Here is a 25,746-nt window from a genome sequence, read left to right as displayed (position 1 = left end):
ACACTGGGGATAAATACATTGGAAAAACAAACAAATACGGAAGAAAATATTAGAATCTTTTAAGAAGTAGGGGAGAAAAGAGAAGAATTAATGCTTATAGGGGTCACAGAAGTGGCCCGAACTAAAGTTCTCCAGGAGTAAAGACTCTATGATGTAAACACGAACAAAGATTGTTGGGATTTTGCCATGAATGCAAAACCACCAACGCAGAACAGAGGAGAAACTGATAAAATATAATTCATACAGAAACAGTATTAACATAGGGCGAAGAGCTTAGAATATTAATGGGTGAAACAAATTTTTCAATATAGCTGCATAATTTTTACATCTAATGGCAAAAATAAAATGAAAATGTAGTATATGTATTCAAATAATTATAATTGTATAATCAATATATTAGCCCAAAACAGTAGATCCTAACACCAGGCTTCTCTAAAAGGCAGAGACAGTTACGGTTCTAAGGCATTATCTAAAAAGAACATGGGAGTTCCCATCTTGGCGTAGTGGAAACAAATCCAACTAGGAACCATGAGGTCGCGGGTTCCATCCCTGGCCTTGCTCAGTAGGTTAAGGATCCGGCGTTGTTGCCATGAGCTGTGGTGTAGGTCACAGACGCAGCTTGGATCTGGCGTTGCTGTGGCTCTTGCAGCAACAGCTTCGATTAGACCCTGAGCCTGGGAACCTCCATATGCCATGGTTTTGGCCCTAAAAAGACAAAAGACAAAAAAATAAATGAAAAAATATAAAAAATAAAAAGAACATGATCAATTCACTGCTTCCAGACCTTGTCACTCTTTCTCTTTCCCCTTCTCCACTTTCTGCAAGTGCTGAGTCATTTTATTTAACCTACTCGGTGTGTGTATTTCATCAGTGATTTCCATAGCTTTTCCCAGTTTTACTGAATCACTGTTAACAAATAAAAATTATATACATTTAAGATACACAACGTCATGTTTTGATATGTGTTTACATTGTGAAATAATTACCACCATCAAGCTAACTGATGTATCTGTCACCTCACATAGTTACCATCAGCGTGTGTGTGTGTGTGTGTGTGTGTGTGTGTGTGTGTGTGCATGGTGAGAACACTTGAGACCTACTGTCTTAAATTACAAACATATGAGACATTATTATTAACTACAGGCACCATGCTATAATTAGGTCTCCAGAACTTATTCATCTTATAAATGAAAGTTTATACCCCTTTGCATTTCCTATTTTTTGTTTGTTTGTTTGTTTGTTTGGCATTTCCTGGACCGCTCCCGTGGCATATGGAGATTCCCAGGCTAGGGGTCCAATTGGAGCTGTGGCCTCTGGCCTACGCCAGAGCCACAGCAACGCAGGATCCAAGCCGTGTCTGCAACCTACACCACAGCTCATGGCAACACCGGATCCTCAACCCACTGAGCAAGGCCAGGGAACCCGAAACCTCATGGTTCCTAGTCGGATTCATTAACCACTAAGCCACGACGGGAACTCCTGCATTTCCTATTCTGTCCTCACCCCGGCCCCCAGTAACTACCATTCTATTCTCTGTTCATGTAAGTTCGACAGTTCCACATATAAGTCAGATCATGCAGTATTTGTTTTTCTGTGTCTGGCTTATTTCAGTTAGCATAGTATTCTCTGGGTTCTTTCACCCATGCTGTTGCAAATGGCAAGATTTCCTTCTTTCTTAAGGCTAAATAATATTTCATTGTGTACATACATACAATGGAATATATATATGTGTGTCTACACATACACAAACACACACACCCTCCCCCCACATATTCTTTCTTCCACCATCCCTTGATAGACTCTTGGGTTGTTTCCACATCTTGGCTGCTGTGAATAATGCTGCGATGAACAGATATCTCTTTGAGATAGTGACGTTATTTCCTCTGGGTATACACTCAAAAATGAGATTGCTGGATTATAGCATGTAATGAAGGGCACTTAGCATTCTGTGGGGTTGTTTTTTTTTTTTTTTTGTCTCTTTTGCTATTTCTTGGGCCGCTCCGCGGCATATGGAGGTTCCCAGGCTAGGGGTCGAATCGGAGCTGTAGCCACCGGCCTACGCCAGAGCCACAGCAACGCGGGATCCGAGCCGCGTCTGCAACCTACACCACAGCTCATGGCAACGCCGGATTGTTAACCCACTGAGCAAGGGTAGGGACCGAACCCGCAACCTCATGGTTCCTAGTCGGATTCATTAACCACTGCGCCACGATGGGAACTCCAGCATTCTGTTTTGAATGGGAAATGCAGACGTGGAGGACACAGACCCTGCCTTTGATTAAAAGAAGGAAGGGAAGAAAATGCACCAGCATTTTGGCCACAAGTATTCCCAGAGCCGCTAGTGTTCATTAGACACTGAGGTGTTAGTTGGGGTCCATTTATGAACAAAGCAGATCCTTGCCTTTATGGAACACAAATGCTTTTAAGTCGAAGAGTGTTAAAAATATAACCTATTGCCTCTGGGAGACTTTTAAAAATATAGATACCCTGGCCCCACTGCTGATTAACTGAATCAGAATCTCTCAGAGCTGAGCTGGGTTTGGTATCTCTTTTTTTTTTTTGGTCTTTTTTGTCCTTTTTAGGGCCGCACCCAAGGCACATGGAGGTTCCCAGGCCAGGGGTCCAATCTGAGCTGTTGCTGCCAGCCTACACCACGGCCACAGCAACACCAGATCCAAGCCGTGTCTGCAACCTACCCCACAGCTCATGGCAACGCCAGATCGTTAACCCAGTGAGCAAGGCCAGGGATGGAACCTACAACCTCATGGTTACTAGTCGGATTCATTTCTGCTGTGCCACGACGGGAACTCCAGGTTTGGTATCTCTTTAACGTTCCCTAAGTGGTTCTGGTGTACATCCAAGGCTTAGAACCACTGAGTAAAAACAGACAGGCAAAAGCAGCTGTACATTTCCATGATTAAGTACCAGGCCAGACCCATTCGGGAACTAGCTTTCTAAGCATCTCTCTCTTTTTTTTTTTTTTTTTTTTTGGCCACACCTGTGGCATGGAGAAGTTCCTGGGCCAGGGACTGAACTGCACCAGAGGAGTGACCTGAACCACTGCAGTGACAATTCCATATCCTTAACCCCCTGAGCTACATGGGAACTCCTGAGTATCTCTTTAAAAAGAAAGAAGCCAGACACTTGAAGTTAGTGATTCTATAAACCAAATTCAGCTTTAAATTCTGACCAATCCAGAGAAACGGAGAGAGCAAACTTGACCAGTGACAGTGACCTCCTCTATTTCCTTCCCAAGTGGGTTCTTAGAATATAAATAACGTGTGTTAGGAGATTTGCTTTCGGAAATAAAGGTATTAAAATGATATTCAATTTCAATCGCATCACTACTCACTCGATAAAATTCTGTCAAAATAAATCGCCAGGGCCAGATAGGAGAAAATATCAAAAGATAACACAAAGTTTGTTGCTATTATTAGATTCGAGCTGTCCGATGCGTCAAGAAGTGCATTTGAGTTCAAATCATAGTCCGAGTGTAAAAGCTGAAAACGAAAAAGCAGTTAAGTAAAGGCGTTCAGGTTTATGATGAATTTTGAACAGTTAGGTTTAGCATCAAAATAAAAAAGCTACCTTTTGTCTCATATTGGGAACACACATTTGAATGAGACTGCCTGCTTTACAATTCTTAAATCTAAAGAAAGGCATGAGCATGTGAACAACTATAATGCCATTTAGTAACTGCTCTGATAAAAATATGTTCCCCGCGAAACTGAAGCATTAGGAAGAGGAAAGGGAGTATAGGGGAAAATGCATTTTAGCTCAAACTTAGATACGTTTTTACCAAATATGATACAGGAAATGGTGTGATGTTCCTTAAAAGTGTCTGCATGAAAGAGCATTTATGCTCTTGGAAAAAAAAAACCACTGGTGTGCTTAAGGAGAGAACAGTGGAAAAAGTGGGCTTGTCTATCATGTTTAAGTTAATGAGTACTTTATAATTAATAATCCTTTTGTTAAGCACTAAATAATGGATACGTAATGATTGACATTACCTTTAGTTGGAGGGATGGCAAAGTAAATTCAATGGGAGACTCAGATAATAAGAAAAGACATTTTAGGAACAGAAACGTACTAATCAATTAACGTGTTTTTAAGGTGTTTTCAACCTTGAATTTTCTCTCCTTTGTGCTTTTTACAGTCGTGTGTGCTATTCAATTATTAAGTCAATATGTGCACTCGAATAGTAATTTATTTTTTTATTTTAATTTTTTGTCTTTTCTAGGGCCGCACCTGACGCATATGGAGGTTCCCAGGGTAGGGGTCTAATCGGAGCTGTACCTGCTGGCCTACACCACAGCCACAGCAAGGCCAGATCTGAGCCGCGTCTGCAACCTACACCACGGCTCATGGCAACGCCGGATCCTTAACCCACTGAGCAAGGCCAGGGACCGAATCCGAAACCTCGTGGTTCCTAGTTGGGTTCGTTAACCACTGCACCACAACAGGAACTCTTCAAATAGTTACTTAGAATTAGATTTTGACCTTAAGTCCATTATTTAATAGCCAAAGGAAAAACTTTCTGTCTCTAAAGATTTCTGTAATACTGATCCTCCATTTCCTCACATACCAAACGGCTTATTTTGCAGGGCTAAATACTTCTGAAGCTTTTAAAAGTGCATCTTTGCAATCTCCCAATAGTCTTCCCTAGGGCTTTAAGCCTTACAACCATGAGCTACAGATGACTGAACTCCAGAGGGGAAAGATGTTTCAGAAATGTCATTATAAACAATCTGATTGCTTCTCACCTGGGTCATTCCAAGCGTGAAGGCAAAGGGACTCAGAAAACTTAAAATCCACTCCAAGGACGCAGGGAGGTATCTGTACAAAGCCATGAATCCCAGACTCCCGCAAAAGACAGTGAGAAGGAACACTGTCAGGCCAGTGAGGAAAGACTTCTTTACCAAGACACTCATCAGAAAAGTCAAAGCAATCTAAAGCGAGAGAAGATTCAGTTGGCTTACAGTCCTCTGAGAGTTATTATTACCATAATAAAATAAAGGAGATAGTATACAAAAGCAATTACACTTTTTTTTTTTTTGCTTTTTTAGAACCACACCTGCAGGATATGAAAGTTCCCAGGCAAGGGATCGAATCAGAGCTGCAGCTGCCAACCTACACCACAGCCACAGCAACTAGGGATCCAAGCCATGTCTGTGACCTATGCGCCACAGCTTGTGGCAACACCAGATCCTTAACCCACGGAGTGAGGGGCCAGGGATTGAATCTGCATGCTCATGGATAATAGTCAGATTCTTAACCCGCTGAGCCACAACGAGAACTCCCCCCCCCCCCCCCCCGTTACACTATTATTTTGTTTTGCAAAATACAAAACTATGTTTTGCAAATTGCACTGCAAATTGGCATCACAAAACACTACAAATCAAATGCTACCAGCCTACAGATTTTTCTCATGCAAACAGAGCAGACAGAAGAGAAAAGGGCTATATGTAAAATTATAATCTAAATGGAAAAAAACACATGATCCTTAGGGTAGGAGCTGGATGGGAAGAAATTAAATTCATCCACTCACTAAAGACAATCCATAGAGGAGAAAGAGGGCGAAGATCACCACGAAGCCAGACAGGATGATAAACTGGGCAGATTTTACCATGAGCGTCAAGAAAAGGGCCATGATGAAGATGAAACCAGCATAGAGCAAACCCCAGGAGAGCCTAATGTGGAAACAGAGTGTTATTTTAATTTTTCATGTTCAACTGAACCTGACATCATTTGTTCATTCGTTTATTCATGCAGCAGCTATTTATGGTTTTAAGCATATGTGAATACAGGGAAGAATTCTTTAGGAATTAGGAACATTCTTTTTCCGGAAATTAATTCCAGAAACACACATATACACACACCATTGTGACAAAAAGGAAAAAAATAGGCTTCCAGTCTAATAGATTTTGTTACACACATTTTCTGCTGCATTCTTTTTTTTTTTTTTCTTTTCTTTTTAGGCCTGCACCTGTGACGCGTGGAGGTTCCCAGGCTAGGGGTCAAAATCGAGCTACAGCTGCCAGCCTACGCCACAGCCACAGCAACACTGGATCCAAGCTGCATCTGCGACCTGCACCACAGCTCACGACAACGTGAGATCCTTAACCCACTGAGGGGGGCCAGGGATTGAACCCACCTCCTCGTGGATACTAGTCGGGTTCATTACCTCTGAGCCACAACGGATAACTCCTCTGCTGCATTCTTAATCTGTGATCTTGGGCAAACTCTGTAACCCCTCCAAGTTCCTCCTGCTCTGGATGATAAGAATAATACTGCAGTGTGGACTGGATGAGGCCACGTCCACGGAGGATCTGTTCCTAGTACAAGGCAGCCCCTCGGTGACTCTCAGACCCTTTTCTATCTCTGAGGGCTCCGGGGTGGGGAGCTTCATGAACTTCCTTGGAGATAAGAAATTCCGTCATGTCTCCCTTTTTCCGGAAGCGGTTTTCGTGGTTCTCTGGATGCGTGTACCAAAGAGGTCACACGCTTGCCTTCCTCTGTTAAGAGAGAACAGCTCACTCGCTTCCACAATTCCCTTATTTTGTTCATTAATATTCTCTGAAGGGCATAAGGAAGTAATAATAAAAACAAACCCAAAACAGCTGCAGGAACCAACAAAGTAATAGGCACATAAAACAATTAGTATGTGCTACAGAATGTTTTAAGAATTTAGGAAATACGAAATCATTTTATTTTCACAATACGCTATACAAAAATGCCATTATTCTCCTCATTTTAGAGACAAAGGGCCTACTAAAGAGGACCTTGAGTGCTACTGTTCAAGTCCAGGCATTTTGGCTCTGGAGCCTTTAGCTTTCACTCTTTGGCTAGCTTCTCTCCACTATTAATTCAATAGAGATTTACGGGATTTGCTTCTGGACTCCTCAGCTGCTGTCCTATGTGGATTCCACCTGGCTCCTTCGCTTCTCTGTTGTTTTACTTCCTTCTCCCTATAAACATCACCTCCACACTTTTTCAGTTATTTACAAGTTTTCCCACAGGACTCTGTCCATACTTGGAGTCACTCAACCTCTGATATTTTAAATTCAAACTACCCAGCACCTATAGCCAATCTTGTTCTGCCAGCTTATTCCCTCAAATATATCCATCATACGTGCTCTTCAATCTCAAAAGCGTTCCTGATCCTTGACCTCTTTCTTTTTCCCTTTCAGTCCCATCTTGGCTTGAATTCCACTTCCATCTGCCTTAGACACCAAAGTCTATCATTTTTTCCACCCTCTTACCTGTGGACTCTATGGTCAGCCCCCAAAATCCATGCTTCACAATCACCCAGCAAATCACCCACTTCAGACGGAGAAGCACAGTAACACCTAGCCTGAGCCTGGCCAGAATGACACCAAGGATAATTTATTCCATTCATAGGGACAGAGGAAAAAGGTAGAAAATCAGCTGATCTTAATCACGATGTTTGGAATAAGCCCACTCTTCCTGGAGTCCTCCATTTCTTTACCAAGACTACACTTTACTCACCAGAATGCGGAGTCTCGAAGACCCATCATTGTCATCAGGCCCTTCATCTTCTTCCTCTCTCTTGTGACATTAATAGAAGCATAGTACGTGAATGGGGAAAAGGAAATAATACAGAAGAAAATGAAGACATCCGTGGTGATTCCCCCTTGGCTGATGAAGGGATGTATCTTCATATTTTTTCCGGTAACTGACATCAGCTGCTCCATCACTGACTGATTTGTTGTGAACTGAAGAGAAACATCAATAAACAAAATGTGTATCTTAATGAACCTCATGCTCTGTTTTCTTTCAGTTCCTCTCTCTTTTCCTGGGAACCCGGAGCAGCCTGACTGGGTCGGATGCTAGCCTACCTTTGCACTTCCGTGTCGGGCCGCTGGCCCACCTGGAGCCTCAACTCAAGACATTCCGAGCTACTCACGGTGTCTCAGCACCGCCTCACCTCCCTGGCCACCACTGCCTCGTGATGTGCTTGCGATGCCTTTACGACCTAACGTACGTAGCAAGCCCCTTACCTCAGGCTTCAGTTTCAAATGGGATCTCAGTTAGGAATTCTTCCACGGCATTCTCAGTCGAGAGCCGTTTTCTTATTTCCGTGTAAGGACTTTAGGGTGTGTCCTCTGATCCGTGTTTGGCTGCGTCTGTGGCTGTGGAACCTGCACATATGGAACCACAGGACCCGCAGGTATGGAGAGCCGAGTGTGAGGAACTTGGCATCGGCAGAGATTTCAGTGATCAATATCCCACAAACAACGAGGAACGTTATTTATTCCTCCATGGTGGCCTACTTCTACTTGAATCATTTTCTTATCATGGGTCTGGCTTCCTGGCAAGGTCGAGTCCTTGAAAGGGAAAATTTCTCTTCTGTCTGTGTCGATGTCTAGGGTGGCAGAGCGCAATTCAGTAAACTTTGTTTTAAGGAAACTAGTGAGTACCTGAGCAAACAAGGTTGTCAGTTCTTTTTTGGGGAAGGGGGGTGGACAGCAGGGCCTGCGGTTGGAAAAATGATTTTGTAGATTTTAATTATTTTGGTTTCTCGACTATAAAATGCCAGCACTAACGTAGCAAAAAATATATATATATATATATATATATATATATATTATTATGCATACCCAAATGTTTCCTAATAGAAAATAGAGACTGAACATTAAAGGCTGTCAGTTCTTTCAGGAAACTTTTGATGCCCCTAATATTGTGAATGTGCCTGGAACACGGGTTTGCCTTGGATGTTTTGTACTCACTTCTATAATAGCAGCGTTAATGGCAGCTTGAACAGCCACAAAACCTCTCTTCCAGAATTCTGACACTTCGCAATCAACAGCTTCGTTCATTTCATAACAGTGAGCTTGATGATAGGAAGCAAACCAGAATTATTTCGGTCCCAATTATAAGAAACAGTGGACTTCACAAGGGCCCCAAATTCCAAATGTTCTTACTTTGACACCCAGGCTATGAAAATACAAGTTCTAGTCACAAGTCTCAAAGTTGGGCAGGCAGAGCATGCCTAAGAGATGTTCTGCATAAAATTATAATACACGCTCTCAGCTTTCTCACCCTGTCTTCCGTGCTTCTTTTGCCAATTAAGAATTTGGTTGAGCTCTTCTCTTTTCTGATTTTTCTACTGTGAAAACAGTATCTTCTGTTTTTTAAGAGTTAGCAGGGCCTAGCATTGCTTGATTCACATGGAACTAAAGTTTTATCTAACATCAGATATAACACAGGCATAACAGGTGAACAAAGGTTAGGATGGCCTAACTCACTAGGTTAAATGATGTCAATTGAAACATATCTTTTGAAGAAAAAAAAATAATTTAAAAAAAGCCTAGCAATCTACTGAATATTAAACTACATTAAAGAGTTTTGTTTTTGTTTTTGTTTTGCTTTTGTGTTGCACTGTCTCTATGATGTCTTTTGATACAGAGAATTCCTTAATTTTGATCTAGTCAAATTTATCAATATTTTACAGTTTACATATTTTTGTTTTGTTTAGGAAATTATTTTCTATCCCTCAGTTATAAAGGTATTTTCCTACACTGACTTCTGAAAGGTGTATAGGCTTGTTTTCATCACTTAATTCTTTACCTGGAATTGGATGTTTCATATGAGATCATTTCATTTTATTCTTAGGGAAAGGAAATTTTCCCAGAACTGGTGTGTAATGTCTTCTCGGTCACTTGCTAGTTTTCACGTTTATATGAGAGCTTTCCAGGGCTTGTTCTTCTGCTTCATTTGTCAATCTGTGCATTTCTGTGTATTACTATGGCAACAGCATCTGTCTTAGGGACTTATAACACCATTCTTTTTAAAGAACACTTGGCTATCAAAGCTGTCAATTTGTCTGAAGATTTATTATGATTTTGATTGGAATTACATCAGGTCCCTGAGAAATTTGGGCAGAATTCACATCTGCAGCATGCAGATTTCTAAAAATAACCCCCACTGGCTACGTGTGTGGGTGGAATTTGTGAATATTATGATATGTCACTCCTGTGATTATATTTTAAAGCAGAGTTAACCTTACGTAGGGAGAATGTCCAAGTGGGCTAATCTAATCACCAAGCTTTTTAAAAGTAGAGTGCTCAGGAGTTCCTGTTGTGGCTCAGCAGGTAAGAACCCGACATAGTGTCTTTGAAGATGCAGGTTCGATCCCTGGCCTTGCTCAGTGGGTTAAAGAGCCATAGTTTGAAGACGCAGCTTGGATCCCATGTTGCCGGGGCTGTGGTGTAGGCAGGCAGCTGCATCTTCAATTTGACCCCTAGTCCGGAAACTTCCATATGTTGCAGATGCAGCCAAAAGAAAAGAAAAGAAAAGAAAAAAAAGGAGAGGTCTCTCCAGATGACAGCAGAAGGGGGAAGTCAGAGAGATCTGAAGGAAGAAATTCATTGCACTACCGCTGGCTTCGAAGATGGAGCAGTTTGCATGCAAAAACCAGAGAACTGCCTCCAAGTACTGAGAGTGAACGCCACCTGCTCGTCAAGAAAGACAGGAGGACCTCAGCTGTACGGCTGCAAGGACTGGATTCTGACAGCAACGTGAGTGAACTTGGAAACAGATTCTTCCCAAGAGGCTCAAGATAGGAACTCAGTGGTCAATCCCTTCATTTCAGTCTCGAGAGACCCTATGCAGAGACCCAGTCAAGCCTGCCCTCACTTTTCACTTGCAGAACTGAGAGCTGACCCCTGAGTCTTGTTTTAAGGCACTGCTTGTGATAACTTGTCCTGCAGCCATGGGGACTAGAGACAGAAGTTCCTAGGAATGTGGTATAGCCTTGCATTTATTTGGGTCTTTTATAGTTAAGTTTTACACTTTTTCCATAATAGTGATCTTTATCTTTCTTAGGATTTTTTTCCCTACAAAGTAGATCATTAGCTGCTCTTACCTATTTCTTATTTAGTCAGTTAGCTGACTGTATCTTGTAAAAATGATACTTTCCAAATTATTTCTTAAGGCATCTTTTTTCCTTTCTTGTGTTTTTGTTGTTGTTGTTTGTTTTTTGCCTTTTTGCCTTTTCTAGGGCTGTTCCTGTGGCATATGGAGGCTCCCAGATTAGCTGTCTAATCGGAGCTACAGCTGCCGGCCTACACCTCAGCCACAGTAATGCAGGATCTGAGCCATGTCTGCGACCTACACCACAGCTCATGGCAACACCAGATCCTTAACCCACTGAGCAAGGCCAGGGATGGAACCCACAACCTCATGGTTCCTAGTAGGATTCGTTAACCACTGAGCCATGATGGGAACTCCTTTTCTTGTGTTTTTGATTCTTTTATTCTTTAACCTTTTAGACAGGCTCATTTAATCTTCTCAGTTTTATAATTCCACTAGGAAAGATATATTCTGCTTTGTTCCTTCTCCTGATTCTTGCTAATGACCCCTTGGGTCTTCTCATGCTGGACTGTACATTTATATTCAGAGATATTTTATCTTTGTGGCCTGAGCTGAGGTTGCACTTTCCTATAGAGGATGTATAATTTCTTCTGCTAAGCACCTCAGTGCCTGACCGATCCAGGATCACTTTATTTATATTTATAGTTGGGGTTTCCATGAATATGAATAAGATTCGACATGAATAAGAATCCCAGGCCCCAGGGAAGGTGAGCTACAAATTCTCCAAGGGGAATTTTCTTGTTGTCATCCAGAGCCCACGGTGAGACACACAAGCCTCCTTCGGTTCTTCCTTTGCCGACAGGTGTTTTTTTCCTTGTCTGCTCTTTCACTGAGTACGCAGCCTCTCCAGGTTCCAAATTAATACAGGAAACGTCACCTTATGTAAACCTAAGATCTTCTCACCTGTCTTCATGCAGCTACTAAAACCCAAATCTCTTAGTTACTGAGACTGGTAAAATCATACAGTGCTGATAACAATTGAGCCCTTTGGATTCAGAGCCCTCTTCATTTTTGGGTCCTTGGGAATTTTTCTTTTCTTTTTTCTTTTCTCTTTTCTTTTCCTTTCCTTTCTTTCTCTCTCTCTTTCTCTCTTTCTCCCTTCTTCCCTTCCTTCCTTCCTTCCTTTCCTGCTACATCCTCGGCATATGGAAGTTCCCAGACTAGGGACTGAATCCAGGCTGTAGCTGTGACCCACGCCACTGACCAACACTGGATCCTTTAACCCACCATGCCAGGCCAGGGATAGAACCCACACCTCTGCAGCAAGAGGAGCCACCAGAATCAGATTCTTAACCCAGGAACTCCCCAGTTGCCCTTATTTTCATGTAAACTTAAACATTTAAAGGGAAGTTTGTTGTATTTTATCCATGAACAATTTTATTTTTAACAATAATGTCTCATAACCATGTATTGCATATAGTATGTATGTATATGTATACATGCATGTGTATAATACACATATGTATTTATATATATATATAAAACCATATAATGTATATATGTATATATTCCAATCATGTGTAACAACCACATGATAAATATGTTAATATACCCAAAAATCAATGTACGTTCTTAAAATGTATTGATTGGAGTGCCTGTTGTGGCTCAGAGGTAACGAACCTGACTAGTATCCATGAGGTTGCGGGTTTGATCCCTGGCCTTGCTCAGTGGGTTAAGGATCCAGTGTTGCCGGGAGCTGTCGGGTAGGTCGCAGACGAGGCTCAGATCCTGCATTGCTGTGGCTGTGGTGTAGCAGGGCAGCTGTAGCTCAGATTTGACCCTTAGCCTGGGAACGTCCATATGAGGGAGGTATGGTCTTGGAAAGCAAAAATAAATAAATAAATAAATAAATAAATAAAAATAAAATGTGTTGCTTGGCCTGTTGACACTGTAATGGAGCAGGACCCTGTGGGGCTCCTGGTCACAAAAGCCTTGCTGTGTCCCTCATTTCCTGTTTTTAGGAAATAGGCCTCATTCAGCCTCCACAGCCTTCCCTGAGTTCCAAGGGGCAGGTTCAGACAGTCGCTGGTCAGGGAAGAAAGGAGATGCAGAGACAAGGGAGCAACAGTCAAGCACCAATAGTACGTCCTTGGGGCAGGATCCCGGTTGCTCCTCAAGGGATACACATAATGACACAGGCACCGTATACAGCTAAGTGAAAAGTTATGCTTTAAACATAGTTTCCTTTATGCTGCTCTTAAAAATGAATACTTTAAAACGGAACCGCTTGGAGCCCTTCCTTGTAATTCTCTCTCATTTGATTGCATCCTAAACACGATCACCCATAAGCTAAAAATTATGCACCCTGAGCACAATTGCCTGTGGGTTAAAGATTATTAGCACATGATGTTTTTCCTTCCTAGTTTGTTCTAATCTCTGATCAATATGCCCCTTTTTTTCAAGTACTGGTATTCTAGGCAATAACCCAGAAAACCCCCACCAGGATCATGGCGCAATCTCCTGACGCCGCCTGCTTCGACAACCGAGATTCTCCCAAAGAAAGAAGAATGCAAGTTTGCCCCAATCCTGATGTTTTCCTCCTTTAGGCTATAGAACTCCCTGCAATCCCTCCCCAGAGGAGGGCGCAGACTTTACGGCATTAGAAAGCTGTGGCCTCCTTCGCCTGGCAAAGCAATAAAAACTACTTTTTTTTCTCCTTCACCCAAAACTGTCACCACATTTCTATGTGGCGCAGGTGGACAGAGGCTGAGTTTTGGCAACAACATCACCATTGCAAACAGGGATTTTAATAATTGCTGTACTAACATCTGTGCTCATACATGGCTTATGATACAATTGAAATAGAGCGGAAGTGTACATCTGGGGCCTTACCTGTGTGGTCCATGTGTTCCTTCCTTACTGGGATTCTGTGTCCCGGAGAGAATTTCAAATGATATGAGAATGTATCAGTAAAGATGACTCCTATGATTTCCTCAGGGTGATCTGCTGTTAGTTTTTTAATACTTTCTTCACTGGACAGTCCCAAGACTTCTGTATCTGTCATCATAAGAAGGGTATCTCATAGTCAGTAAACTACCAGGAGACCAGCATCAGGATGTCATGTTCCACTGCCTTTACTAGAGTTCTTTATGGAAAGACAATGAAATAAAGTATTAACTTCCAATATGTTAGGCTAGAGTATAGGTTAGGAAAGACATTTCTAAAGCGCCATCTGGATACAATCAGAAGTAATATCTGAAAATTATTTTGTTTTCATATGTTGTAAGTATTGAACCAATTTTAGTCACATATAATACTGCACAATATACCATTGAAACTATTTACAGAAGAAGTAGCATTGCAGTAAGTCTCCAAAGATAGTAAGAAAAAAATCATTAATAAGTAATAAAAATAAATATATTTAAATCACAGTCACTTGTTTCTTTCTATCAGGTGGAAATAACCATGTAACTTCATTTTCTTTCTTTTTTTTTTTCTTTTTGCCTTTTTCTAGCACCACGCCCGTGGCATATGGAGGTTCCCAGGCTAGGGGTCTAATCGGAGCTGCAGCTGCCAGCCTACGCCAGAGCCACAGCAACGCGGGATCCGAGCCACGTCTGTGACCTACACCACAGCTCACAGCAATGCCGGATCCTTAACCCACTGAGTGAGGCCAGGGATTGAACCCGAAACGTCACGGTTCCTAGTCGGATTCATTAACCACCGAGCCATGATGGGAACTCCATAACTTCATTTTCATTGAACAGTCATGACGGTGTGGTTAATATGTGAAAAAAGTGAAAAGTTTTAAAACATGTTGAGTGACTATATTGTCATCACTATAATAATCCCTCTTTTCTGGAGATATTGTGTAGATGTTTTATTAAGGCTGAAAAAAATGAGAAGGAATATGAGAAAAGTTCTGCACTTTGGTGGGAGCATTGGAGATGCAAGTGGAGGCAGCAGGCAGCACGTATTTTGATAGAATTAATTTTTTTTCTCGAATCTATTCTTTGAATCTTTGTGATCATGAGCAAGTCACATAACTTTTGCTACTCAACTTCCATATTTATAAAACAAACTTAGTAATATCTATTATTAGTAGTGTAGAATACTAATACAGAGTACAGAAAATTTTAATGCAGAATAATATTATTACAAAAATATTCTATTACCTCAGAGCATAGCTCCATAGAAATCTATCACATGGTAGCATTTAATAAATATTTATTATCACAATTGCAATAATTCGTAAAGATAATAACATGTTCATTGTGGGGAAAAAAGCTTGAGGTAAGACCTTGTACATGGTAGTCATTCAATGACTATTTATTATCACAATTGCATGCGATTTTGGATGAGGGTGTTGTTGAGAAGCACAAGTTCGTAACACTGTGGCACCCAGGAGGACGGCTGTGAAACAGACGGTGAGAGCAAACACATCTCAGCACAGATTGGGAGACGGGGCCTTAAGTGAACAGCTCAGATGCCGTTATGAGTATGAACCAGAAGTGGATTAAGGAGTTCCCACTGTGGCTCAGTGGTAACGCACCCGACTAATATCCCTTAGGACGTGGATTTGATCCCTGGCCTCGCTCAGTGGGCTAAGGATCTGGCATTGCCATGAGCTCTGGTGTAGGTTGCAGATGCAGCTCAGATCTGGTCTTGCTGTGGCTGTGTGTCATCAGCTGGCAGCTGCAGCTCCGATGTGACCCCTAGCCTAGGAAATTCCATATGTTGCAGGTGCAGCCCTAAAGAGACAGAAAAAAAGAAGAAGAAGAAAGAAGAGGCCGGAGTGGAGAAGGGGGAGGAGGGGCAGGTGGAGGAGAAGTGGATTTAGCCTCTGTAGGCGAGACGCACGGTGCAGACTTTCCGAGTCAGGTGGAAGCCGTGGTGTGGGGTGGGGGTGGAGGAGAGAGGTCCCACGGTAAAGTGAGTTTGGGTGGCTTACACCCACCTGGCTTGGCAGTGTGCTGTGAAGCACGGACAGGAAGGTAAAGTCCAACATAACCCGGGCACTGCGGCCACAAAGACTCCAAGTAGCAAGTGCCCACATACAGACTACGGAGAAGGTGGACCTCTGGATACTGGATTCAGTTAAGGGGTCAGAATCCAAGCACAAAATTAATAATTACCTAGGCTGGGTGGAATTATGGACAGAGGCTGACAAAGAGAAGGAAAAATTTCCAGTGACCGAGTGGAATAAGATCCATAGGGTTCCCTTACAATAAAACTCCTGGGAGGGAATTACGGTGCTTAAAATTAATGCTGAGTATCTTCAAAATCACATTTATATATCTTTTTAAAAAATGAGATATAACAATTTATTATAAAATTCATCCTTTTAAAAACTTTTTCCATGCCATTAAATATTCTTATAAAAAAAAATGTTATGTTTGTGCAGTTTTTGGTGATACCGACGTATTAAAACCTCCGATTGATGGACATTTTTCCAGTTTCATTGAGATATAATTGACATACAGCACTGTATAAGTTAAAAGTGCATGACACAATGATTTGACTTACATATTCATGAAATGATTTCCACAATAAGTTTAATTAGCATCCATCACCTCATATACACAGTGAGAAAAAAAAGAAAAGAATATTTTTCTCCTTATGACAGACTTGTTGAAAGCCTGTGTGCTCCAAGCGGCAATCTCTTGCAGGCAAGAAACAGATGCACAGGAGTTCCCATCGTGGCGCAGTGGTTACCGAATCCGACTAGGAACCATGAGGTTGCGGGTTCGATCCCTGGCCTTGCTCAGTGGCTTAAGGATCCGTCGTGAGCTGTGGTGTAGGTCACAGATGCGGCTTGGATCCTGCGTTGCTATGGCTCTGGCGTAGGCCGGCAGCTACAGCTCTGATTAGACCCCTAGCCTGGGAACCTCCACATACCTCGGGAGTGGCCCCAGAAAGGCAAAAAGACAAAAAAATAATAAATAAAATAAATAAAATTAAAAAAAAAAGAAACAGATGCACAGTGTTGGATTGGATAGCGAGTGACAACCTCTTACTTCCGAGGGAAAGTAGATTTACATTTCATGTAATCTAGACATATTGACAACTGACACAGTTTATCAACTGAAAAGCAAACATCTGCAGTCAAATGAACCAAATATTGACATCCAAAATTCTTAGGTTGCTAGAAAACTCACCTTTCATGAAGGAGGCTGAGGCTACTATATTCATTATCTGTAGGGTTGTATTGGTGACGGGTGTGTATGCAATTTCAGATTGAGATGCATTAAATGAATCTACCTGTCCCAGGTCCATGGGAGGCAGTGAAGAAAAATCATTAACTTCATGAACATGAGGATATAGATACAAAGCAAGTAGCAGGAACAATGCAATCAACCATTCCTATACAATCCAAGAGAAAGGATAAAGAAAATTAGGATTTCAAATTGGTCATCTGTAGTCATTTGGTCATACGGTTTGTCTCGTTGGGCACTTTTTATTTCAATGTATCTTGGAATGTATCATTATAACTTTAAAATATGTGAAGTACAAAATTCATCAGGTCTGAGTAATTCCAATGAACTTTTCGTTTTTGGCCACACAGTGGCACATGGAGTTCCCCGGCCAAGGATCAGATCCAAGCCGCAGTTGTGACTTATGCCGTAGCTGCAGCAATGCCAGATCCTATTAATCCACTGTGCCAGGCCGGGGATTGAACCTGCGTTCTTGGTGCTGCAGAGACGCCAAAATCCTGTTGCACTGCAGTGGGAACTCCTCCAATGAACTATTGATAAGAATTCAAATTTACTGGTCCACAGCACCAGCCTGAAGCACGCACTGATCATAAAACTATGAGAGGCAATAGTGGCAAGCTATAATAATTTATTATCAGCTGCTATTACCTGGTATTTGATTCTGCTGAAAGCCTATGTGTTACATGACATGATTCCAAGGCACTGTTCACTTAACAATATACTGGTTACATGCCAAGATTCTGGTATTGGAAATGAAATATAATGCAGGCCACCTGAGAAATGCGGTCTCGGTTATTTATCAATACTGGTCACTTGCAAACTTCTAAGAAGAAACCACTTTATTTCCTAAATGCATGATTGCAGGAAAAATTCACAATAGATATACAGCAAAAGTCCAATTTAGTTAAAAATGCTATTTTGCTATATCTCTGATTTTAAAATGGCATCAAAGTTCAGGACCAAGATTTTTGTTATATGCTAAAATCATAGGAACAAATGCTAATGTTTTTTCTTGGCACTGATTACATTTCTATTTTATATTTATTTTTACTATTTTGGAAGAAAATGGTTTTATTTTTAAAAAGAGGAAGAGATTTAAAAGAGAAAATGCCAGTTACCTATTTCTGCAGGTTGGTTTGTTGACTATACCTTCAGAAAACCAGCATCTTAACCTGAGTGGCCATGCGTGGGCACATTAGTAAAAGGCATGACCATTGGCTTTGAAAACATTCATTAGATACTCTCCTGCTGACCAGCCTCAGTGCTTTGAGACCTCAAGTTACGGGCCTGTGTCAGCGGAAACATCTTCAGATAGATTAATGATGCGAGGAATAGTTTCTTCTGTTGTATGAAGGTATTTTATTTGTCTGGAGGGGAGAGAAAGCATAGATGCCTCCCAAGGAATATGCATTTGTTATCACACACACGAAGCAACACAGATATTGAATCATACCATTAAGGGCTCTCTCTTCATTCTCCATTTTTTAAGAAAGTTCTTGCATAATAAGGCCCAAGTTTGCTGACACACACTCATCTCTCTCTTACTCATTTTGCCCTGTTTAATAAGGAAGAAAGGGAGAAGATAAAATAAAGACAAAGGTCTTAATGAGAAAAAATACTCTGCAAACCCCAAATACCTGAGTTCATAATAATAATAATAATAATAATAATAATAATAACACACTTTTCCATAGCCCTAAACAACCTGTACGACACAAATACGATTTGCTGAACCTCTCCTAAAAACCTTGAGACTTGAGAGTTCGCCAAAGGTCTTCACTGCAAGAAGAAACAGTGTGTCTCAGCTGAATTAGAGAAAGCAAAGAGATTCTGGAATAGTCATCAGTTTTCTGGGAAACACACTAAGGATGTAACTTGGAAGACTGGGTCAAGACTTTGGAGCACAAAGCCAGCAGCTCCATCCTGAATGTGGCCCTTAGGTTGAATTTGGACCAAGGGGTCTGCTACCTCTAGGCGTCTGTCACATTGGCCAGGCATAGAAACCGGATGGTTGCCACAAACTCATCCACAGCCCCTGCCTGAAGCTCTTACTCCATTCGTGGAGCAGGATGACACTTGGGGCTGTGCTATTTCCTCGAGACAAAGCTCAGGTAAGAAGTGCAGGAGCCAGTTGCATCAGGAGGCGTATTAATCACGACAGCCTCAGAGGAAGTACCTCCTGTGGCTGCTTCACGAGGCTGAGAGGCAAGTCTAGACAGAAGCAGACTGAGTAAAGAGCCTGGAAAGCCCATGCGGTGACAGCTGGAGGGAGGAAGCAAGTTCCCGGAAAAGAAGAAATAAGTCAAGAGTACAGTGAGAGGGAAGTGAGGAGCCTCAAGCTGGTCCTAATGCAGAGAATTCTGTGTAGACACGTCTGTGTGCAGGAGGCTGAGTTGGCTGAGAGGGGGATCTCCTCCCTGTGGAATCAGCCACAGCGCCCAACAAAGCACCGAAACTTCTATTTGGCTCCAAGCCCTTCGATTCTTCCCACTGTAAATTAATACTGCCTCCTTTATTTTTCCCCAATTCATGTATGCGCTGGAGTTTCTCCAAAGGCTAGCAACCACTGGATTTCCATGTTATATCATTCTTTCATTATATTGCAAAAGAGACGGTTTCAAATGGCAACGACTTATTTTTCATCTCTCACGTAGTTGTTAAATCAGAACAACATGTTTACGCTACAGGTGCCTGGAAGTTCTGTTTGTTGCAGATAATGTGCATTTGAAATAAGACTGTGATAAGGAAAAGCTACATAGTCCATGTTGTGATTCAACACATGGTGTGCACAGGATGAAAACATCCTGGAAAGCACCTTACATTTCTAAAACTATTAAAGCCTGAAAGTGAGAGATAGGGACAATAAAAATATTTCTGTAAATGCTTTTGGTAAACAGTCTCGAAGTCAGAAAAACGGTTTAACCAGAATGCCACTAAGTTATTGTGCAATAAAAGAAAATAACTCTAACTTCAAAAACAATCCACATTCTCAGTTCTCAAAATTCTTTGTTCTCCATTATCAATTTGTTAGCAAATTTCCACTCTCAGTTTCTGGCTTCAAACCAGCTTCATAACTTAAAAACAAACAAACAAACAAAACCCTTATGTTTTAACTCATTGGTTTCACCTTTATAACATCAAACACCAGATATCCAAACCCATCAAAAACAGCCCTTTAATTTTCAAATTAATTTCTCCATAGACATTGGCATTCATTTCTTAAAAAGTCTTACTTATCCTTTTGTGATAGGGAAAAAAAAAGAAAAAGAAAAACCTCAAAACAAAACATATAAAACAAAAACAGAAAAACTACGATGAACTTACTTCTGAGAAGTCTGAAGCAAGAAGGCTGCTAGAAGCCCAATGGATCCCCTGGTCTCCTTATTTAGAAGCAAAGGGTTCACACTCTTTTTCCTGGCTTCTACATCTCTAGAACTTGCTTTAACTGTGTGACTTCTGTGAAAAGTTCCTGTGAAGACCGCTGTCAGAAGAGAGTTAATGCTCTCGATTCTGTTGGCCCTGCTAAAACATCAGATGCACGTGATCTCTCTGAAACTGTTTGTCCTCTCTTTGATATCCAGCCAGTTCCTGCTGAGCAGTGGCATTTATACTCGGTTGCCAGGCTGTATTGTAACCTAAAGAGCAATCGCACAGGGGCAATCCAATATTCATGAGCTTTTCTCTGTTATGACCAAGATGATGTGGCTGATACCAACATTTAAAGCAGTGTCTTTAAACCACAAGAAAGTCAATGGGTTTAATCGGGGAAAAGCACTTTTCTCCACCTAGACCACTAGCCTGCCTGACTTCATCACTTGGATAAAAAGCATTTTCATTCCTTTCTCCTTTTCATTCAGCTCAGAATATTCTCTCATCTCCCTTGAGACTTACTCGATGACCCATGAACGCTTGAGCAGTGTGTTGTCTAATTTACAAGTGTTTGGAGATGTTCCTGTTATCTTTTGGTTATTGATTTCTAGTTTAATTCTGTTATGGGCAGAAATTTTATTTCGAATATCAAACGTGTAAAGACTTGTTTTATGACCTAGGATATGAACTATTTGGGTGAATATTCCACATGCACTTGAGAAGAGGTAAATTCTGCCACGGACTGAGTGGAGTGTTATATAAATATCTACTAGATCTAGTTGGTCGATGCTGTTATTTACTTTTCCTCCTTGCTAGTTCAGTTTAGTAGTCTGGAATTTTTTGTCTACTTGTACTCTTGATTATTGAGAGAGGAGTATTAAAGATTTTAATGAAAATTCTGGATTTTTCTCATTTTCCTTTCAGATAAAACAGATTTTGCCTCATGTAATTCGAAGTTGTGGTGTTCAGTCCTCTTGGTGAATTGGACTTTTTATTATTCTATAATGTCCATCTTTTTTTTTGGTTGTGCCCTTAGCATATGGAAGTTCCTGGGCCAGGGATAGAACCCATATCACAGCAGTGACCCAAGCTGCCTCAGCGACAACGCAGGATCTTCAACCTGCTGTGCCACAAGAGAACTCCTACAGTGTCCATCTTTGTCTTTGGTAAATTTCCATACCCTGATGACTACTTGTCTGATATTAATATAGTCATTCCTACTTTCCTTTGATTAGTATTTGCATGGTGCCCTTCTTCCACCCTTTCATTTTCAACTATACCAATGTACCTATACCATTCTATTTGAAATGCGTTTATTTTGCACAGCACGTAGTGGAACCGCGGGTTTTGCTGTTGTTACTGTTGTTATTTTACGTCTCGTCTGACAATACATGTCTTAGTATCACCACCCCAATGAAAAGGTATCCCTTGCTTAGTGCCCAGTCCTGAGCTAAATTTCAGATCCCAGTTTACTGTCTGAAGGAGTAGCCTGAAAGATGAAAGATCCTGCAGCATCTTGACAAGTACATACTCTGATTGTTTCCCCAAGTCCCTATGCAAAGGGACCGACAGCCTTTTATTTGGATGACCCTGCACTGGAGACATTTCAAGGGCTGTTAAGTGTAGGATCTAAATGTGCATTGACCCCTGGAAAACCAAGGTGTTCCTACGGCCCCCCTGTTAGAAAGGTAGCAGAGCCACGGTACTAAATGGAGCTCTGGTTAAGTTCAGCTGTACGTGGTCCTCCCGGTTCTCTAAGCACACCCAGTGGTCATTTCTCTATCTCCAAGCATAGTACTGGAATAGACAGACTCGGCAGTTGGGATAACCCCCATACTGGGTCCTTGCTGTGGGCTAAGAACTCTCATTACGGGGAAGGAAAAATGAACGCCTCTGACAAGTCCCTCTATCCCACCCCTAGCCAAGACACGCCATCAAGAGCAATACTGCGTCTCGAAGAGGGAAAAAGCAGAGACCATACACGACACCGAGAATACAAAGAGAGAGGTGTTGCATCTTCACTTAATTCGACGGCCCCATCCCTCCAGAAGCCAGATGGATCCTGGAGAATGACCAGGAGATGACAAGTGACAACAAGGAGCGGTTCCAGTCACAGCTGCTTTTCCGACATGACACCTATTCCCAGAGCACATTCATGCAGTGACAACGTTGAGTCCTTAGCCCGCTGCACCACAGGAGAACTCCTTGGGTTTGGTTCTGTTTTTATCACAAACCTATGAGGAGTCCAGGAAATAACTAGAATTAGCATTTAATTTTTGTCAGATAGTATACAACATCTAACATTGGCCTAAATGAGAGCTGTGACACTTTCAAAGTGCAGGACCTGTATATCTACCAGTTTGATGTGTTAGTGAAGAGAATTATCTCTCAGCCATCTAATGTCTATGTACCATCTATCTGTCTGTCTAACTATCTATCATCCATCTATCATTATTTACTATTATCTATTTAGCCAGCTCTTACCTACCTGGCTTTCTATCATGCCCATCCGTCCATCCATCCATACCTGTATCTCTCTCCATCACCTGTCTACCTCGGCTACGACTGGGTGATGGTCTCAGCCCACGCCATCGCTGACTTGACTTCAGCACATGCCCTCCATCTGGCACGAAGACTCACATCAGCACTTCCGGGTGATGTCGTCACATGAGGGCCGTGACAGTTTATGCCAAATGATTGATACCACCATTACACACTGCCAAAATAATTCTCTTACAAAACAGCAGAGGTTTAAACAGGATCATAGGGTCTCTGAGCGTTAAGGCGCTTCCTGCGGGAGCTTCCACTTCACTGAAGGATCAAGAGCCGCATCAAAACCATCCACGTCCTGCCCCTTGGAGAGCTCCAGGAAGACCTGAAAGGGGAAAGGAATAAAGAGAGAGGGTCGTCATGCAGCTCCAAGTGGATAAGATGTGTCATTAACCTATGATGTTCACTTGCTGATATCTAATTCTTAAAATACGACCTTCCTGTTCCAGGGTGGACTGCAAGAGGCTGCCCTCCTCCAGGTCAAAGGATGACATTATTTTAAGGGTTCATACATTTTTACATCCAGAGGTCTAAAAAACTGACATAAAGTGCAAGTACAAATATGAAAGTATCTTAAATGAATAAGATAATATACAGTTATGGACTGAGCTTGTCATAGGGTTAAAACACACCCCTGCGTTTGCTTATGTTTGAGAAAATAAAAAGTGCTTCCGTATGCATAGTTCATGACATCTGAACCCAAGAGGAAGGGAAACATGCTTAAAAGGGTCCTTCCCTGCATGGGAGCCAGCGTTTGGGCACCCTCAGTACGGCAGCAGAAAGCTGGAGGAGGAAGAGACGTGTGAAAAAGGAAGCATCAGATTTTAGAGCAAGGTGTTTGTAGTTTCCCAGGGAGCAGATACCTCCTGGGTCTCTTTCCAGAAACCACAGCAGCTGCACACCCTTCTTCTTGGCCAAAGCAGATTGAGGAGGGCAGTTAGAGTCTAAAGAGGGGTCCAGCAGACTGAAAATACACCAGCAGCAGCACCGAGTCAGCACAGCGCCAAGTTGGGGAGGGTGACAAATGACCATATGACCCCCACAGTCCGGGGGCTCCGTTTAATCAAAAAATGGAAAGAAGACGTGTCCCTGTGACCGGGAATGCTGTCTGTGGGACTGAGAAGAGCCGTCTGGAAGCAGGAGACCTGAGTCTTCCTTGGGGCAGGTGAGAAGCAAGCCAAGATGCCACGGAGCAGTGAGAAGGAAAATCCTGCAGGGAGGGAGTTCTGACCCGCGGGCTTCAAGGGCTAGAGGAGGAAGGAAAACAGACAGACGGAAAACATAAGGCTGCCCCGGAGCGCATCCTGGAGGAAGCTAGTTGTAAAGTGCAACCAACTAGTGGAGGATGTGCCACTCCTGCGGGTGAGTGGCCTGGGAAAAGGGTAAACTTTATGGTATAAACAATGCAATAATATCAAGTACAAAGAGATACATCTTATACTTAATGCATGTAACATGCATGGCTCTACATTCTAAAAGAAAGTCATTTCCCTTGAATACAGATACATATATATTCATATTTATCATATATATATGAGTATATAACTGAGTTTTGTCTTACTTTGTACTAACATGTATGTGAAACAAATGAAAAAAAAAAAAAGACTCTCAAAGCAAGAGAAAAAACCCACCCCAGTCTCCATGTATGCACATACGAACACAGGGCCTCACCTCCGTGGTTTCACGCTCTTGGACTGCAGCTGCAGGTCCTAACACTGACCACGTGATGTCCCAATTCAGGGGATTACAGTCATGGATTATTTACATATCTGCAATTATCTGCCTCCCAGAGTCTCATTTCAAAAATATATTTCCTCTACATCTTTAATCCGAAGAGAGTTTGGGCTGAATGTTGCCTTGTGTAGACCATGAGAGAAGAAGACCTGAGAGATACAAGTGAGGCTGGTCTCTGGGGCTGTCAGATTACACGTCCAGGAGTCCCACAGGGTCCTTGCTCAGTTTCATCAGCTTCCCAGACACCATGTGCCCTGCAGTCACACAGAGCTTCCGTCTCCACCATGTAATGAGGGGTCCACAGGCACCCCTCTCAGAGCTCCCATCGTGGCGCAGCGGAAACGAATCCAAGTAGGAACCATGAGGCTTCAGGGTTCGATCCCTGGCCTCGCTCAGTGGGTTAAGGATCCAGCGTTGCTGTGAGCTGCAGTGTAGGTGGCAGATGCAGCTCGGATCTGGCGTTGCTGTAGCTGTGGCATAGGCCAGCAGCTGTAGCTCCAATTGGACTCCTAGGCTCGGAACCTCCACGTGCTGCAGGTGCAGCCCTAAAAAGCAAAGAAAAGCAAAAAAAAAAAGAATTTTTTACGAGAGGACAGAAGGGAGGCAAACACAGAAACCACGATTGTTGGGACTAGCCCAGAAGAAAAGGAGTGCATAGCAAATGTACAGTTGACAGCATCCAGAAACCTTGAGCTTTACAGGCATGGTGAAATAGGTCTGCAAGCTAAGCATTGGAGCCGTGTGGGTCTGGCATTGACAGCAGACATTTGCACACCTACCAGGTCAACAAGCAGCTGAAATACTAAATGGATGTGGAGCTCTGAATGCTCCCCCCACCAGTGAAAACTGGATATAAAAATATGAGATAAAGTGTTATTTTATGAAATATTAGTTTCTAATGATAGGGACAGTGTTTGCTACATTTAAAAACTGTTTTAAGGGACAGTTCTGGTTTAACAGGAAAAAAAAAAAATTTACGGATTTCCCAAAAGGTTTCCATCTGCAAGGGCTGTGACCAAGCGGTGCCCCCCGGGGTCCATCC

At 42.2% G+C, this 25,746-nt stretch overlaps 1 protein-coding gene across 4 annotated transcripts in view; it reads right to left on the bottom strand.

Annotated features, from left to right (window-relative positions):
- Positions 1-24,734, bottom strand: part of LOC125113760 (ABC-type organic anion transporter ABCA8-like) — a 75,032-nt gene extending 50,298 nt beyond the window's left edge. Inside the window, exons 1-10 of one of the 4 annotated variants that reach the window (XM_047756655.1) lie at positions 24,642-24,734; positions 20,376-23,295; positions 18,505-18,606; positions 16,995-17,199; positions 13,729-13,893; positions 8,751-8,854; positions 7,510-7,736; positions 5,549-5,690; positions 4,764-4,949; positions 3,353-3,500 (exon numbers count right to left, since the gene is read on the bottom strand). In XM_047756655.1, the coding sequence (XP_047612611.1) occupies positions 3,353-3,500; positions 4,764-4,949; positions 5,549-5,690; positions 7,510-7,736; positions 8,751-8,854; positions 13,729-13,893; positions 16,995-17,199; positions 18,505-18,600 (1,273 nt within the window). In that variant the 5' untranslated portion in view covers positions 18,601-18,606; positions 20,376-23,295; positions 24,642-24,734. Of the gene's footprint in view, positions 1-3,352; positions 3,501-4,763; positions 4,950-5,548; positions 5,691-7,509; positions 7,737-8,750; positions 8,855-13,728; positions 13,894-16,994; positions 17,200-18,504; positions 18,607-20,375; positions 23,296-24,641 lie in introns of those variants that run through there. The other 3 variants (XR_007131582.1, XM_047756653.1, XM_047756654.1) reach the window with 3 other exon arrangements.
- Between the last annotated feature and the right edge of the window lie 1,012 nt (positions 24,735-25,746).

Source organism: Phacochoerus africanus, chromosome 14, assembly GCF_016906955.1.
Source record: "Phacochoerus africanus isolate WHEZ1 chromosome 14, ROS_Pafr_v1, whole genome shotgun sequence".
NCBI classification, from domain to species: Eukaryota; Metazoa; Chordata; class Mammalia; order Artiodactyla; family Suidae; genus Phacochoerus; species Phacochoerus africanus.
The sequence above is the reverse complement of the archived record's forward strand: the minus strand, read 5'-3'. Positions and strand labels throughout refer to the sequence as shown.